Raw genomic sequence first — 18,845 nt, 5'->3', positions numbered from 1 at the left:
ATAGCGGGAAAGGTTGGCGGACCTCATTAATTTTTCCAGCTCCTGCGGCGGCGACCACCTACCCGCTACGGCGGACTCGCTATAGCGGTACCACAACCGCTGCAGTGGTCCATATTGACCAGTAGCTCTGGTTTTTCTACCAGTTTTTCGTCCAAAAATTCCAATACCAATCCAAGGCCCTACAGACGCAATCCAAACATGCACATACACATAATAACACGCTACAGACTCACCCGCAGCCTCGAAATTCTCAACGGAGGTCTAGGTTACCAATCCACTCTCATAACGACTTAGTGGGTCGTTACATGGTCTTTATTGGATAGCGATTAGTTGATCTCATTAACTATATTACATACATTAGATGATGCATATAGAGATATGATTATTGAACCGAATCATTGAATAATTCCTTATGGTTAGAATTACCATAAACTGTCAATAGGATATTTTCTTGAAGAATGTAATATACTAGTTTTCCTTTGACCTGAGATCATCATAGTAATTAACATGTTTATTGTACTTTGATGCCAGATTCCTATGGCCGAAGGGTGATAGTCTAAGGGATATTGGGTATGATCAAACACTTGTAGAATTAGTGATTGATCGAGATGGAACCTGTCAACTCTTGGTAATGAGTTGAAGCTCTATGTTGTCATGAATTATAACGGTGAATTTAGGACCTTGGCTAGGGCATTCGAATGAAAGAAGAAAAGAGTTTCTCAGATCATTCAATAGTTGGTTATATTTTACATGGAAGCATGGATGATCGCCTACTTATGATTTGACAGTCGAACCATATCCTAGGGTGATTCGGAGCTATAAAGACAGAAGGGAAATTATATGTTATTCTTCTATAGGTTCTTAAGACTAATTTTTATACTTCATGCTATCCAATAGTTAAGGAGTGTTGCTAGACGCCACCCTTGATTAGTATATTGATCGGATCGATTTACTACCGGTTTAGTGGTGAACCTATGGGGTTGCACACTAACGAGTGTTCTAATCGTTGCTAAGGGATTAATTATTTGTGTCTGATAATTAAATTATAGAATTTAGTTAGTCAAATAAATTATACTTTAGTCCGAATAGAATATTATTATATTCATTGCTAGCACATAGAATATAATTAATATTGTGAACAAATTGAATCTTGCTATTTGGAATAGTAAATAACATTGTATCTCTTGGTTAAAATAATTATCAATGTATATATGTGATATATATTTGATACTTATAATTAATATTTATTTAGATATATGTAAATATTAATTAAGGACTCATATATAATATCTGTAACGGTTCGCTTTTTACGCGGGGTTAGGACAGAAAAGGCTACTATGAACTTGTTGGTGCTCTTTCGGACCTTGTTTTGAAAAAGAGTTGCCACCTAATATTTAGGAAATTAGGAAAACCAGTTTTGAAGGGTTTATTCAATTACCGTGAAAAAATCTTCGTAATCCAGAGTTCTAGGTAAGGGTTCTGATGATCCCCTGGAGAAGGTGTTAGGCACCCCAGTATTAAGGATCCGTACTATACGGTTGACCTTCGAATTCCAGTGTATAAGTATTTGCTTAAACTGCTTATTTTGTGTTTATTTTTTCCGTAAAAAAAGAAATGTCATAGATAATTTTTTGCACATCATATTTTTTGGAAGAATTTGAATATTACCCCTTTATTTATAGGGTATCGTAGTTTGGGATTTATTATATCCGAATATAAGTAGTTTCCTTTTATATACAAGGAATAAGTATAAGTTGTAAAGGAAGTGTAAAAGAAATGTTATTTTGTAAGTTATTTATTTTATATTCATACATCGGGGCCCGGGTTGACTCGTATTAGTACGTTTCAGTCTTATCCAGAACTTTATATTATGCGTATGTTCTTTAAATGTTTATAAAGGCATTTTATTTTTGAACGAGTATATCCCATATGAAAATGTGAGCTAATTTGGGCCAACTTTGGGCCAAAACAGTGCTTCGTGCTTAAAAATCCTTCATTTTGCCTTTATTGCTCCGAAACGAGTTTTATAAATTGGTAAAAAATCTAGTTTTCGTTTTAAGCTTGAAACTGGTTCAATATTTTGCCAAAAGATTTTCCACTTATCAATGAAGCTATATAAGTTAAAAGCTAATTGTTTACTAAATCTGTTTACTTAGAGCTATTTTTGGAAAGCAGTTTGGAGTAGGAATTTAAATATTTATTATACAAAAACGTGATTGTCATTTAGTACTTAGAAAGAATCATAGTGGTTTATTTGAAAGCAGCTTTGAGAGGTCTCATTTTTGTACTTAGTTGTAAAAAGGCGTTATGTTTGAGTCCGTGGTTTTTGAAAATCATGTGCGGGGACCTAAAGTCCACTAAACGACATAAGAACCGTTGTCCTAAGACGTCTAATTCCAATCATAAGGATTTCCACTATAATATGAGTTTGAATACACATTTTTTACAAGTACCTCAAGTTAGGAACGAATAGATGTAAAGAGACTAAGTTAGACTAGGGGCGTACCAAGCCCGTAGTTGGCCATTTTCACCCATGGCTGGGCCTTTTGCGCACCTCGCTATCTTCTTTGTCTTTCCGAACTCTATTTTGAAGTAGTATTCCCAGTTAGGCCTTAGGCCCAAGGGGTGGTTTTATGCATTTTGACCCGAGCACCCGCGTGGTAGGAGGAGGAGGAGAAAAAATAGAAAACACCGGTTAGTTTATAATCGCTGAACTTATCACTTAGGTAAATGGGTAAAAGGTATAAACACACACATATATACAAAGCAATGTATACGCACCTACGCCTATATATTCAAATAAGGCAGTACACCAACTTATACAAAATATATAAGTCGACCATATATATATAATCTATACTTACCCCCCCCCCCCCCCCCCCCCTTTTTTTTTTTTTTTATCTAAACGATGTTCAAGTTCACAAATCTATACACATCTAATTATTATACATGACCTATACTTACCCCTTTTGTTTCTAGAATAGTGTTCATTCTAACCCAAGACCTAGATTGATATGGGGACTGGGTCCTAACCCCGTGTCCCCGATGTCGCACAAGTTCCAAGGGGATTTTAAGAAACCCCAGGCATGGCTAACACCGGGAGTATTAGGACAACTCCAAATTACCACACCTTGTCTTGAATTAAGTGAAACTAGCAAAGATACTTAAGAGAGTATAGGACACTGGTCATACATTTTTATCAATAGCATCATGGCAAGTCCAGGTGCTTTACAAACTGTAAAATGGTCAATTATACCACATACAACAACCAAACAGTTCTAATACCATTGCAGGGAGGGCAAGTCCATGTTAGCATATAAATGATAGATAGAAGAGTCAAACAGTTTAGACAAGTAGCAGCAAAGAGGGAATAATCAACTCTAGATAAAGCACAGCCTAAGCAACAAACTGAGTGTGACAGTAGGGATGCATTATGGTCAACTAGCACATTCAACAGAAGGGAAATAGCCAAGACAAGTCGTGCAGCAGTCACTGTACAAAACAGATGAGTTCAGAGACAATTCCAGAAACAGATGTGGGCATGAGTAGGAGGCAATGCACAAGTACATATATATGAAATTCATATTATAAAGACCTTAATGACACAATACAGTAATAACAAGTCAAACACATACTCCTTTGAAGGGGCAAAGACAAGCAGTAACAGTAGCTGTAAGCAAGGCAAAAAGGGAGAGATATGCAGTTACTAAGGACAAGCAAAGGAAAACCAGGCAAAGACCATCTCATGAGTGGACTTAGAGTCTCAACAAGAGCAGGTAACAATAAATAGTAAAGGAAAGTATAGGCAGTAGGTACATGGGATCAGAGGACAAACATGATAGGTAAGGGTGCACCTTAAAATTCAATGACAAACTTAATTCAAAGAGAAGCATCTCATATCCAGCAAATGGTAGTTAACCCCAATCAGTTAAGCCAAATATAACTAGACTTAGGCAGATATGTCAAGTATGCACACTAAAATGAAAAGAGGTATGTTTAACTTATTTAAAGGAGTATGAGCATCAACCATGATCACAGACTCAAACAAATTAAAGAGAGTCAAATGAGTACTACAGGGTGATAGCTATATCATGGCATCTCAGGAATGGGCAAAGGCAAATCAGGTTGACAACCAACTCAAAACATCAATGCAGAGCTAAGTGGAGTGTTTCCATACAGTAAAGACACAGAGGGAACATTTCCAAGTAGGAAGGCACAGCAGTAGACTTATCAAGGAGTTGACACTAATAATGGCATTGCAGCCATGATTATAAGTTCAAGAGGAGCATGAAATGCAATGCAGGAGTCAACTCCAAGTATAAGATGAATGGTCAAAGACAGGTACCAAGCAGGAGCTTTGAAAAGATCAAACCATATCAGCCATCTAAGGCACATAAGTCACAAGGTGAGTTAATTCTAGCATCATTAATGTGTGCCTAAGGTAACTGGGCATATTTACACATAGGGCTAATTTGCAGATAAGGGAAATGGGGAATTAATATACATGTGCACAAGAAGGGCAAGTAAACAGAGAGGACAGGCTAGCAGTTTGGAACACATGGTGCAGGGCCTTGGCAGCAGGAGCATAAGGTCCCAAAGTTCCAAGAAAAGTAACCCAAGAATCAGGACATTAGACCAATTGATCATGTAAGGTACAGAGGCAAAAGTGAAAACAACATTCAAAAAAAGATTTAGGGGAAAACACTCAGATATAATGGCAGAACAAGGTAAGTATAGGTGCAAATGATTCATCTACAACTCAGCAGAATAGTCAGGTGGGATCTATGCTATCTGATCAGGTGAGTGAATGACAGGGCATAGTAAGACTTAGGGCAACACAAAAGAAACAACCTATAGTACATGATGACTCTGCAGTAAGTTGGACCTTAAGTAAATCAACAAGTGAGTGCAGATTTTTGGTTTTTGAAGATGTTTGCAAATGACAAGCATACACAGACTGAACCAGCAATCAGTTATCAAAGGGGCAAGGTTAAGCAACACAACAGGACAACCATGTGACACCACTTATTAGGAAGATTTAAAGACTCAATGTCATGCTACCTAGACCTTGGAGGAACACAACCTATTCTCATGCCTATGCAAGACTTAACAACTTTTTCCAAATCAAGGAATCACCACAGAAAGGCAAACAAAATAACAGTCTGAGCATAGTTCATAATACAAGGTTCCTAAATGCAATCAAGAATGTGAAAACTTACAAATTTCATACTCTCATATGAGCAACCTGGCTATTAACAGCTCAAGACAAGAGAGATGCAGTACACATGGTGTAAGGATTACAGAGGGGAGGGGGCATGTATTGTACTTTCTAGACACAAGGCAGACAAACCATACAATTTAAAGGGGGTAAGACTTCAGCATTTCGGCATTTGCAAGCTTGGCAAGTTCAGAAAAGAAATGCATTATCTAGGCATGATGTATTTTGGTTCATTACAGCGACTATTGTCAAGCACAAGAACATACAAGGGCATGATATGGTGGAAATATGGCCTAAGGCCCTAATACAAATGAATGAAGACACTTTAGTCAACTCAAGTGGACATTGTATGCCTACAGTCATGGATAAATCACCCTTACAACACTTATGACCCTCAAAATAAGACCAATATAATGAGAAGAGGACACACAAGACATACAGAAATCACACAGATCCCCCTTCTGCTGGCAAAAGCAATGGAAAGAGTTCCATAGTATGGCATTTTGAGTGAAAGCAGGCACAAAGTGATTTGTTTAACATTGAGCAAGTGATTTGACTAGTGATGAAGTAAATAAAGGCAGGGTAAGACCCCAAAGATTCAAATTTCAGGACCACAGAGTAAGTCAACTAAAGTACAAGGTTTTCTGATTCCAAGGCAACAACATTTCATGCATGAGCAACAAGGAGAGACAATAAGAGTATTTCCATGGAGAATACACAACTAGACTTAGGTGGAACTTGAGCATGGGAAGACAAAGAGGTCAAAGTAAAGGCTAGCCAAATAACACAGAGTAGAGTTCAGATTCCAGTTTGAACCACTAGACACTTCAAGACATGAAGGTTGGGAAAGTCATCTAGGACATGTAAAATGCAAAGGAAATAGCAGATTAGGTGATCATTCAGTGATACAGGATCATGTGCTTACAGAATTACCCCCATGACACCCTTAATATACTTTAACATGGACAAATACTCTTACAAGAGATCAAACAACCAATAATGGCATACAGGATGACGGTGGATCATCCAAGCAGGAAAGAATTTCTCCATAATGGACTAGCATGAGAGGTAGGGTGCTCAGAATTTTAGGTAAGAAACCTCATATAATCTTCAAGAGCAGAAAATACATAAGGCATGGTAAACAAAGGTGACTTGAATCATCAAGGCAAACAGGAACTATTTGAAGGACATGATTAAACTATCAGCTTATTTCACTCATAAACAACCAATGCAACTAGCTAATCCATTTAACATTCAATCGGACATTCTGTAACTTCTAAAAAGGGGTTCAATATCCTTCTTTACAAATCTTCCATTTTTTAAAACCAAAAAAATAAAATAAAAAATAATGCTATTAACCAATATCATTTACACTAGTCTAAGAGTCCCAAACTTCCAGCTAATAAACAAGACAACAAAGAAACTACATAACCTCTGTCAAAAATAGCAGAAATAAGCTAAAAGTTTAACTAAAAGCAGAAATTGAATACTAAAAAGCAATAAACATATCAAGGCTTACCTTTTTAGTGTGCAGCCTTGAAACAAGAATGGACTTGAGAGCACTCTTTCCACCTCTTGACTCAGCCAACAACCCACATAAATAAAAGCAACTAGTTTTTACTCACCAAAACTGAAAATAAACAATTTTTTTTAACTAAAAAAGAACTTTGCTGAAAACTCGAAATTATATCAAGTCAAAATGCTTTATGTTTCTACTGGTTTTCAAGCAGTCCAAACTTCCTTTTTTTTAATGGAGATATGGGGTTCTATTTTCTATTTATAGAACCCCCAAAACAGCAACAAACTCTTAAATTTTTGATGTGGTAACAACCTATTTTGCTCAGATTTAACAAAGGGGGTGGTTGAGATTACACCCAAAGAGATCAACGACTGAAATTTGAGAAAAACCACTGAGAAAAGAGAGATAAAAAATAAAAACAAGGATTGTACCTTTAAGGCCATGTTTGGCCGAGATTGAGTGGTGAAAAATGCGAAAAAAGGACGAAGCAATTAAATGTGTCGTCCTTTCCTCTGCCAACACCATGTCTCACGTGCCTATTCTAGGCCCTATGCCGCCAATTAGATGCGAAGAAGAGGGGAAGGGATGGGGTGGCGCTAGGGTTGTAAGAAACACTAGCTTCGTAGAGAGAGTAATGACCCCTCTTAGTGGTGTATTTGACCGAAGCGGAGGGAGTATATTTCTCACGTTTGGGCCGGGTCAAGTCCATTATGGACTGGGCTCGGCCATTTATTTTAAATGGGAAGGAGGGCCTATTTTGTATATCGTACACGTATACGAGTTTATATGGAATATATATATATATATATATATGCACGTAGGGGGTAAGACGGGCACTATAGAAAAATAAGTTAGTGTTTAAAATAGCTAGTCATAGCGAAAGTTAATTAAAACATGGTCCAACAAAGACGTAATTAAATTAAAATGCGACTTTAAAACTTGTTTTGCAAATATGGCGTTTTAATTGACCCTTAATCAGATGAGGGTTGCAATTGTAGCCTGCTATTATAATTAATTATAGAAGTAGACTTGCAATTAATTCTTGCAAATATAGCCTTATTTTGATAATTAATTTAACCAATTAAAGCCATTTTTCACTGATGTCCTTAATTAATTTGCCCATGGCCTGGACATTTCAATTAAGGCCATTTACAGTTCAGCATTCACAAAATTGACCCAGCTATATTGAACCGTGAATTGGTTAATTATGAGGTGGTCATTTATGCAAGAATAACAATAACTAAAATCATAATCTTAAAACAATTTTGCCAAAATGGCACAAATATACACACATAGTAATAACTAAAGCTTGAGGGGTAAAATTGCATATTCTATTAATTATTCAAATTCCTTGGATAAAAATAAATAAATTGCCTTTTATCTATTTTTTTCCGATTTTACCGAATTACATGAACAATTGTTTAAAATTGTTCTGCTGCTGACAAATTATAAAAAAATATGTAAAATGCTGTAAAACTACTGATAAATTTCTGAATAATTAATAGAGCCTTGAAGGTTCCCCATTAATTTATGAAAGTAAAATAGTTACTTGAATAATTGTTTTAAATTATTCAGAATTTCTGTGAGTGTGCGAAATTATCTTATTTATTATCCAAGAACCCTGAATAATCAAAATAAATTACGGGAGGTCAAAAATCAGGTGTCAACAATATCTAATTTAGAATGAGAGAACATGGGATATGTCCCATTACGTAGTGTGATCCCATTTTGAATGGATTTTGATTCTTTACCAGAAAGTCTGCAAATCCAAATAAGAATTGGACTTTGAAAAGAAGTCCACCTCTTGCCAACATATCCTATGAAAAGGAGTTGTTGGCAACGTGAGTAATCTATATAGGGCCGGCCAAAAATTCCTTGTAGGGTAGTGAGGCTTAGATTCCATAGAGTTCAATCTGCATTAGGCTTTAGCTAAGCCTACATCCATTTTAGTAGAAAAGGATCTTTTATGTTGCCCAACTCATAGAGAGTTCTGTCACTTAGTCTATAGGAAGTGACAAAAAATAACACACAACCGTAAAAATTCAAGAGAACCAAGAAATTGTCTTTCTTGTTCTTTTAAGTTGTGCTGAAATTCTTATAGAAATTTTAGCACAATGGTTTTCGATCAATTTGTTCAAGGTTCTATCAATCAAGGAGTTGATAGTAAGGATCAGTCTCGGTGTGGATACACATAGGCTCTTCGAACTACCGAAGAGATTTTAAGTCAAAGTTTTCTTTCACAGGTTTGTCTTGGATCCATTCTTCGACATGTGAATAAATTTTAAAATACAACTAGATCTGCTTATGATTGTTTTTGTCTTCCGCTGCGTGTTATGAACTCCCTATTCAATCATTCAGTGGTATCAGAGCCTTAGTTGTTCGATGTTTAAAATTTATTATTGAATCTTGCTTATATATTTGAAGAGTTCAATTATAATATTTGTGGATTTGTCAAATGTTGGAGAGCTTAAGTGTTAATTTTATTATGAATAAAAACACATGTTAAACTAATGGTTAAGTTCATTACATGTATGTGATTATATTACATTGGATACAAAAGAAAGTCCACGATTGCATATGATGCCATAAGAAAAAAAAGGTTTTTTGATCTTGTACTTTTCTTTCTTCAAAAGGACCCGGCAGCTTGTAATTCCAATTGAGAATTAGAGAGGATGACGTTGGAAAGTCCTTTATGGACTTTGCTTATGCAGCCTCACAGATCAAATTTTGAATTGGGTTAATTGATTTGTATGTAATCAAGGACTTGTCGTACACGGCTCTTTGTGTTTAAAAATTTATCACTATTATTTTTTATTATTATTAATTCATGAGATGCTAATTAGTAATAATACTTTGATATGAATTTTAAATTTATATCTGGTATAAAAAAAAATCTCAATCTTCATTCAAATTTTGTGGTACATGTGAAATATGTCTGTATGAAATACACCAGTGAAAGCATGTTCAGTTTTATCTATTAGTTTCGTGTGTGTTCATTATATAATTATGAACTGTCTGTTACATGTGATGTAAATTATTTGGAACTAAACACGTAAATAATAGAACAAAAAATTAACATACTATGATTAATTTGATCAGCAATATTATGAAAAGATTGTTCTAATAATATCCATGTGAATGATAAAAATTGAGTTCTTAAAACAAGAAAATATAAGATATTTATTGTAAGCTATCCATCAATATAAATACTTTTATTTATTTATTTTTGTTTACAAGTAGTGGCCTGACAACCAGGAGACTTGTAGTTCAAGAATGATTAAAATTATTTATTGCATTAGATGTATGGATGAAAAGAATTATTTAATTTTATACTAAATGTTTGGACTACCCGGAAAGTATTAAATTTACTTAATTCTTTGTTGTCACGATGGTTGAACTCAACTGTATTTATGAACTCAACTTTTATTTATGAAGAGGCAATGCAAAGTTCTGACTATGAGAAATGACAAATAGCCATGGAATCCGAAATGGAAACCTTGAAGGTCAATAAAGTATGGACTTTAGTTGAACCTTCAAAGGATATAAAGCCTATTGGTTGTAAATGGGGTTTTAAGAAAAAGATTGGAGCAGACGGAAAGGTAGGGTGTTCATAACACGCAGCGGAAGACAAAAACAAACCTAAGCAGATCTAGTTGTATTTTGAAATACATTCACATGTCGAAGAATGGATCCAAGACAAACCTGTTGGAGAAAACCTTGACCTAAAATCTCTACCTTTCCGTCCGCTCAATCTTTTTCTTAAAAACCCATTTACAACCAATAGGTTTTATATCCTTTGAAGGTTCAACTAAAGTACATACTTTATTGACCTTCAAGGATTCCATGGCTATTTGTCATTTCTCATAGTCAGAACTTTGTATTGACTCTTTATAAGTCTTAGGATCATCATCATTGTGATCAATCCCATCTGAAACATCATTTTGCACCATTAGATTCAACCTATTTGGTGCATGACGTTGTTGTGTAGACTTCCTGAGAGGTTCGTGTACAACTTGCCCATTTGTATTGGATCTGGTTGTGGTTCAACTTGGTTTGGAATTGGTTCATTAACCTGTTCTTGAACTTCATTAAGTTCTGGAACTTCAACCATTGAAGATGGCAACTTTCTTGTCAACTTCAAGGCATCCAGTAAAGGTTCATCAACTTGTATCTCACGTTCTTGATTTTGTGTTGATTCATTAATTTCTTGAACTTCATCAAATTCTATTTCCTGTCCATTATTTCCTTCTAAAAGAAATTCCTTTTCCAAAAAGGTTGCTTCTCTTGCCACAAACACTTTATGGTCAGAGGGGTGATAGAAATAGTATCCCGTAGTCTCTTTGGGATACCCAATGAATCTGCACTTATCAGATCATGAGTCAAGTTTATCAGATTGTAGTCTTTTAATGCAAGCTGGACAACCCCAAACTTTTATATGTTTAAGGTTAGACTTACGTCCTTTCCATATCTCATATGGTGTTGTAGAGACTACCTTAGTGGGAACTTTATTTAGTAAGTATGTTGTTGCTTCTAAAGCATATCCCCATAAGTTCAATGGAAGATCAGTGAACCCCATCATGGATCTCACCATATCTAATAAGGTTCGATTCCTTCTTTTTGACACACCATTATGTTGTGATGTTCCGGGAGGTGTCCATTGTGAGAGAATCCCGTTCTCTTTGAGATACTTAGTAAAATCATCAATGAGATATTCTCCGCCTTTATCAGACCTCCGTATCTTGATACTTTTACTAGTCTGTTTCTCAACTTCACTATGAAATCTTTTGAACATTTCAAAAGATTCAGATTTGTGTTTCATAAGATACACAAATCCATATCTCGACATATCATCAGTGAATGTAATGAAGTAAGAATATCCACTTCTAGCTTGAATTTTTATTGGTCCACAAACATCTATATGAATTAGGCCCAATAATTCAGAAGCTCTCTCTCCACTTCCAGTAAATGGATATTTGATCATCTTTCCTTTGAGACGAGATTCACAAGTTGGGTATGATTCAAAATCATACTTGTCAAGGTAACCATCCTTGTACAACTTGTTAATTCTTTTTTCGCAAATATGACCAAGCCTATAATGCCAAAGGTATGTATGATTCAACTTGACTATCTCTTTTTCTCTTAAGACTAGAGACATGCATAATCAAATTAGCATTCGCATTAGGTAAGACATAAATACTACGTTGTAGATAAACATTCACATATAAATCACTATCACGAAAAATAGTGGAAATGCCATTCTCTATAACAACGCGAAAGCCACGCTTGTCAACAAAGAAACTGAAATTATGTTCGCAAAAAATTTAGGAACGTAATAACAATCTTCTAATAAAAGCATTTTGCCCGTAGGCATTATTAAAGAAATCGATCCTACAGCTAAGGCCGCAAATGTTGCACTATTTCCAACTTGCAGGTTAACTTCTCCTTTCTTCAACTTCCTATTTATCTAGAGCCCCTGCAACATATTGCAGATGTTAAAACAACTGCCAGTATCTATCCACAGTGAAGAATCAATAGTAGTTAAATAAACCATGAAAACATTTTTCATTAAATTCTCACCTTGTTTCTTGTCCTTCAGAGTTGCAAGATACTCTTTGCAATTTCTCTGCCAATGTCCTTTCTTTTTGCAATGGAAACACTGTACCTCAGATTGGTCAGGTTTGCCTTCTTTACTTTTGGGTTTGATCATACCACCCCTAGGCGCAGTAGGCTTCTTTTTGGGTTTCTTTTTACCCTTATCCTTCTTTTTATAAGAGTTACCAACCAACATAAGAGGTCCTTTCTTCTTCTCAGATGCAGGTTAATTCTCATAATCAATTAACATGTTAAGCATCTCATGAAGATCATAGTCCATTTTATGCATATTGAAATTAATAACGAGTTGTGAAAAGGATTCGAGTAGTGATTGGAAGATCAAATCTTGAGAAAACTCTTTTTCAAGTTTGCACCCCAATTTTTCAACTTCTTCAATAAGATCAATCATATGATTGACATGGGGTCCATTTGGAGAGTTTGCAGTCAACTTGGATCCAAACAAAGCCTTAGACAACTGGTATCTAGCTGTCCTACCTTGTGTACCAAACATCTTCTTAAGATGTTTAATAATTTCAAGTGGGTTCATATCTTGATGTTTCCTCTGGAGTTCAGAACTTATAGAAGCGAGAATGATGCATTTACCTGTAAGACAGTCTTCCATGTATTTATGATAATACATGGTGCCCTCAGCATCATCCTCAGCTGGGACTTCTTTTTCAGGCTTGTCGATCACATCGATAAGCTTTTCATGCATGAGAACAATTCTCAAATTTCTGTACCAGTCTTCAAAGTTTGGTCCTACCAACTTGTTGGCATCAAGTATACTACGCAGTGATATAGCAGACATATTGAGAAATCTAAAATAGAAAAAGAAAAGACAACAATATAAGAACATATTTACGCATTATAATTAAAAATATAGACTTTATATAAATGATATCTCCACTAAATATTTAAAACTATGTACCCTTATTATAGTTTTAAGAGATCTTTATTTCTTTAGTGGAGTAAGAAATCCTTCAACAACATAAATAGGCCTCTTGGATATCAAGTCGTTTCTCACACATATTTTAAAGGTAGGTACTCTTACCAATTACATCCCTATACAATTTCCTTAAATTAAATATGCCAAATAGTCCCCTGATGGTTAGATCGATCCTAGTGACATAGTTTAGTTCAACCATCATGACAACAGAGAATTAATTAAATTTAATACTTTCCGGGTAGTCCAGAAATTTAGTATAAAAATAAATAATTCTTTTCATCCATACATCTAATGCAATAAATAATTTTAATCATTCTTGAACTACAAGTCACCTGGTTGTCAGGCCACTACTTGTAAACAAAAATAAATAAATAAAAGTATTCAAGATGAGGCATTAAAACATCTAACAAGATTATCTTATATCCGCAAAACACATTCATATGCTACTAGATCTACGTTAACTAACATCGATTGATCTTAGAATAGAAAAACTGACGCCAACATCATGGTCCGGTAAAAAACTAGAGATCAAACCCGATTGTTATCTACGTTATAGTCAACTTCTGCTTTAGGTGATGTCCTCGGGAATTTTGTAATCTCTGCTAGCACCTTTAGTCTTGCTTCAGCAGTTTCATTTCCTATTTTGGGCTGGATTAGCATTATCACAAGCAGCGGAGACTTACCCTCTGTTTGGATGGTTGTTTCCCGTGGTTCATTAATGTACAGTATGGTATAGTACAGTGTGGTGTTGTATTGTATTGTACTGTATTAATGAACACAATGTTTGGATAGACTGTATCGTTTGTTGTGGTTTAATAACATTTGTATTGTTTGGTTTGACTGTATGGTATTGTATAATAACTTGTAAGTTTACTAAAATACCCTTAACTTTTAATTAGAAATTAGTTTATATATATATTCATACAACTCAGGTAAAGAATAAAATAGGTACTTTAAAAAATAAGTAGGTAGTGGGTGAGGGTGGTGGAGGGGTGGGTGGTTGTGGGATGAGGGTGGGGGTCATGGGTGGTAGGGTGAGGGTGAGTGGTTGGGTAGTGGTGAGGTGTAGTGGGTGGTAGGGTGGGGGTGAGTTGTTGCGGGGTGGGGTTGGGCGGTGGTGAGGGTAGTGGGTGGTGGTTGGGGTGGGTGGCAGAGGAGTGGGGTAGTTAGGAGTGGGGTGGGGGTGAGTGGTAGGGTGGGGTGGGGTGGCGTGGGTGGTGGAGGGTGGGGTATAATGGAGAAATGAAATATGTAACCATGAAAAAACCACCAAATTCGTGGTCACAAATATTAGGACTTTTCATGGTTATATAACCATGAAATGAACCACGGATTTACAACACCATACCACATAATTTTAAGAACAATGGAAACAAATATGGTTTCATAAAAAACCATACATTAATGAACCATGAGAAACCACCATCCAAACATGGGGTTAGGTAACAAAAGCTTGATAAGCTCCATTTGAGGCTTTGTGCCTATAATACCTTCAAGCTTAACAACTCCGAGGTGGTTCAGTGTCATATCTGAGAAGCTTGCATGAATTTCATGAATTTCATTAACAACATCATTGGGTACAGGAATGACTAATTCATCAACATAACCAATCTAAGATAGATCAAGAGAAAATCAATCCTTCTGAACTTGAATTGGTACGAACATAGGCAGGTCACAACATACGCAGAACACATATAAAATAAAAGAACCAAAAAAATAATTAAACTTCATTCACACCTTCATTTGAATATTTTGTAAATGCGGGGAACTTCTTATCAAGAAAAGAGCAAACGAAAGCTCAGCTAATTCATCCACACAAATGTTGGATTGTCAGGATCTGAACACATATTTGAGCTCAACTATAAATTGGAAATAGAATCAAACACCTTTGGAATAATTTTCTGGATTTTTACATATAAGAAATGGAATGCGAATACAAAAAGAAATTGAACTGAATAAAACTAAGCTAGATACCGATAGATGAATTCTCCATAGCCATGGATAACCTGAGAATTAGATGAGGAAAGAATTAGAATTTAGGAGAGAGAGAATAAGAAAGAGGAAGAAATCAGAAGAGAGGAGAAGAGTGTGAAGTACCAGAAATACGCTGCCTTCTCTCTCTTGCAGTTGGTATTTTATAACAACCAGCTGACGTGGCTTAATCTATACCCTCTGTGCTCATTAATGAACTAATAATCTGGGCCCTCCATCTGTGCGAAATAACTACTCCTTCAGCTGCGTAATTCGACTTCGAACCCGGCTAACAACAGTTATTGAAAATGAAACTAAACTACTATGGATCATCGCATACCCCACTCCTTCAAACAATCCTTGACCTTAAGGATTGGAATCAAAACCAGGAAACTTAGTTTTCAAATCTTGGTAATCCTCCCAAGTGGCATCTTTAGGAGGAAGGTTGGACCATTGGACCAAAACCTTGACTGCAGCTATGTTATTTTTCTTAACCAGTTGTCGTTCAAGAATAGCAACTGGCCTAACTAGGAACTGTCCATCATCACTAGTAATGGGAAGATCAGTTTGCACCACCACTCTATCCCCAACCTTCTTCTTGAGTAATGAAACATGAAATACAGGATGCACTTTAGAGGTTACAGGCAACTTCAATTTATAAGCAATAGGCCCTATCCTAGCAAGGATTTTGTAAAGACCATAGTACTTGGAACTGAGTTTAAGATTCCTTCTCAGAGCAATAGAGGATTGCCTATAAGGCTGATGTTTCAAATAGACCATATCACCAACCATAAATTCCCTGTCTGTCCTCGTATTGTCAGCAAAGAACTTTATCCTTTCTTGAGCTTTACTCAAATTGTCCTTTGACAATTATAACATTTGTTGTCTCTTCATCACAACATTCTCAGCAGCAGGAACAAGAGTATCAAGTAAGGGACCAATAGATAATTGAGGAGGGGTGTAACTATATAAGGCTTCAAAAGGAGTACATTGTAAGCTAGTATGAAAATTTGAATTATACCACCATTCAGCAGCAGATAACCACTGTTTCCACTGTGTAGGTCTGTTAGCAGTCATACATCTCAGATAATTCTCAAGACACCTGTTAACTCTTTCAGTTTGGCCATTACTTTGAGGATGGTAGGCTGTACTATAATGCAGTTGAGTTCCTAATAACTTGAACAATCCTTGCCAGAAGTTGCTCAAGAATATCCTGTCCCTGTCAGTAACTATAGTTTCAGGAGTGCCATGTAGACTATGAATTCTTTTCCAAAAGACCTCAGCAACTGTTGCTGCAGCATAGGGGTGGGACAAGGTAATGAAATGAGAATATTTTGTAAGTCTATCAACTACTACCAGTATCACATCCTTGTTCTTAGACTTAGGCAACCCTTCCATAAAATCCATGCTGATATGGCTCTAAGCTTGGTTAGGTATGGGAAAAGGTTGAAGAAGTCCAGGGTAAGCTGCATTGTCATCCTTACTTCTATGACATATGTCACAACTGGACACATAGTCAATCACCATTTATTTCATTTTAGGCCAAGTGAACAATTGAGCTAACCTCTTAAGTGTGCCCAACTGGCCAGAGTATCCGCCTGATGGAGAGTCATGAAATGAAGCAATTAGCTGCTGTCTTAAATTACCATTATTTCCAATATAAATCTTGTCCTTCATTCTGAGAATCCCAGCTGATAGTGCCAGATATGGAAAGCTGTAAAAGCAGCTTCTGGACATGTGCATCACCCTCATAACTTGTAACTATCTCTTGCATCCAAATAGGAATAGAAGCATTGATAGCAAAGAGCTGACCAGGACTAGAATCTCTCTGCTCATCCCTTCCTTCTTGTTGTCTAGAAAGAGCATCAGCTACCCTATTTTCTGCCCTTTTCTTGTATTGCACCTCATAATCTAGACCAAGCAGCTTGGTCAACCCTTATGTTTTATAGCTGAAGTAACTTTTTGCTCTAAAAGATACTTCAAGCTATGGTGATCTGTCCTTACTATAAAATGTTTAAAATGTAGATAATGCCTCCACTTATCTACTGCACTTAACAGTGCCATGTATTCCTTCTCATATATGGATCTGCCTCTATGTTTTTGAGCCAAAACCTTGCTAAAATAAGCTATTGGTTTGCCCCCTTGCATGAGAACTGCACCAATGCCACCATGATTGGCATCATTCTCCACCATAAATTCTTGAGTATAATCTGGAAATGTTAGTACAGGTGTAGAAGTCATAGCAGTTTTAAGTGCTGCAAAAGCTAAATCAGCTTCTGAATTCCATTTGAAGGCATCCTTCTTAAGTAAGTCTGTGAGAGGTCTGCGTATGGTTCCATAGTTAGCAATATACTTTCCGTAGTATCCAGTTAATCCCAGAAATCCCCTAAGAGCTCTAAGTGAGTTTGGTGTAGGCCAATCCACCATGGCTTGAATCTTATTAGGATCAGTAGAGACCCCTTCATGAGTGATGATATGTCCCAAGTACTCAACTTGTGCTTGCCCAAAAGAACATTTAGACTTCTTAGCAAACAAAGTATGTTTCCTCAGAGTGTCAAACACAGTTATCAAATGTTTGACATGATCCTCTAAGGTTGAGCTATAAATGAGAATGTCATCAAAGAAAACTAATACAAATTTTCTCAGATAAGGTTGAAAAACTTGATTCATTAGTGCCTGGAAAGTTGCTGGTGCATTGGTGAGCCCAAAGGGCATCACTCTGAACTCATAATGGCCTATGTGTGTCCTAAAAGCAGTCTTGAAGACATCCTCCACTTTCATTCTGATTTGGTGGTATCCAGCTCTGAGATCCACCTTAGAAAAAATGGTAGAACCATGCAATTCATCCAACAAGTCATCCACAATAGGTATTGGATACCTGTCTTTAATAGTAATGTCACTAAGTCCCCTGTAGTCAACACAGAAGATCCAGGTGCCATCTTTCTTCATGACTAGCAATGCAGGTGAGGAGAATGAAGACTGACTTGGTTGAATTGTGCCACTTCCTAGCATTTCTTCCACTTGTTTTTGTAGTTCATCTTTCTGGTGAAAATTGTACCTGTAAGGTCTTAAACTAACTGGCATAGCACCAGGTTTAAGAGGTATACAATGATCCAAGGTTCTAATAGGAGGTAATGTTTTAGGTTCTGCAAATATATCTGCATATTGGCTTATCACTTCTTGAATGACTTCTTCAACCTGCTCCTGCTCATTCTGCACTTCTACATTCATCATAAATAGATGAGCTATAAGAGCTTGGCCCTTCTTTAGCACCTTACTCATAGATTTGTTAGTCATCATGCTTAGTTTTCCTTCTTCAGTGATGCCATGCAGCACCAGATTATTACTCTTCCTGCCAATGTCAACACACTTCTTTTCATGGTCAAATTTGGTAGGATTGTGCTTTTTTATCCAGTTGTTTCCTTGGACTAGATCACATTCTCCAAGTGGAATAAGAAGTAGGTCTTCTTGGAAGGACCTGCCATGTATTTTCCAAGTGAAACCCTTGCAATGTGAGGTGCACATCACATAGTTTCCATCAGCCACAGTCACTCTTACTGGAGCACAATAAGTGGCTTGATACCTAGTCTCCTTAACAA

At 36.3% G+C, this 18,845-nt stretch overlaps 1 protein-coding gene across 1 annotated transcript; it reads right to left on the bottom strand.

The window, feature by feature from the left end:
* Positions 1–12,555: 12,555 nt before the first annotated feature.
* LOC132622138 (uncharacterized) lies at positions 12,556–13,137 on the bottom strand. The gene has a single exon (XM_060336676.1). The coding sequence runs from the start codon at positions 13,135–13,137 to the stop codon at positions 12,556–12,558; it is 582 nt and encodes a 193-aa protein (XP_060192659.1).
* Between the last annotated feature and the right edge of the window lie 5,708 nt (positions 13,138–18,845).

Source organism: Lycium barbarum, chromosome 12 (assembly GCF_019175385.1).
Source record: "Lycium barbarum isolate Lr01 chromosome 12, ASM1917538v2, whole genome shotgun sequence".
Classification (NCBI taxonomy): domain Eukaryota; kingdom Viridiplantae; phylum Streptophyta; class Magnoliopsida; order Solanales; family Solanaceae; genus Lycium; species Lycium barbarum.
This window is presented reverse-complemented; position numbering and strand designations above follow the sequence as displayed.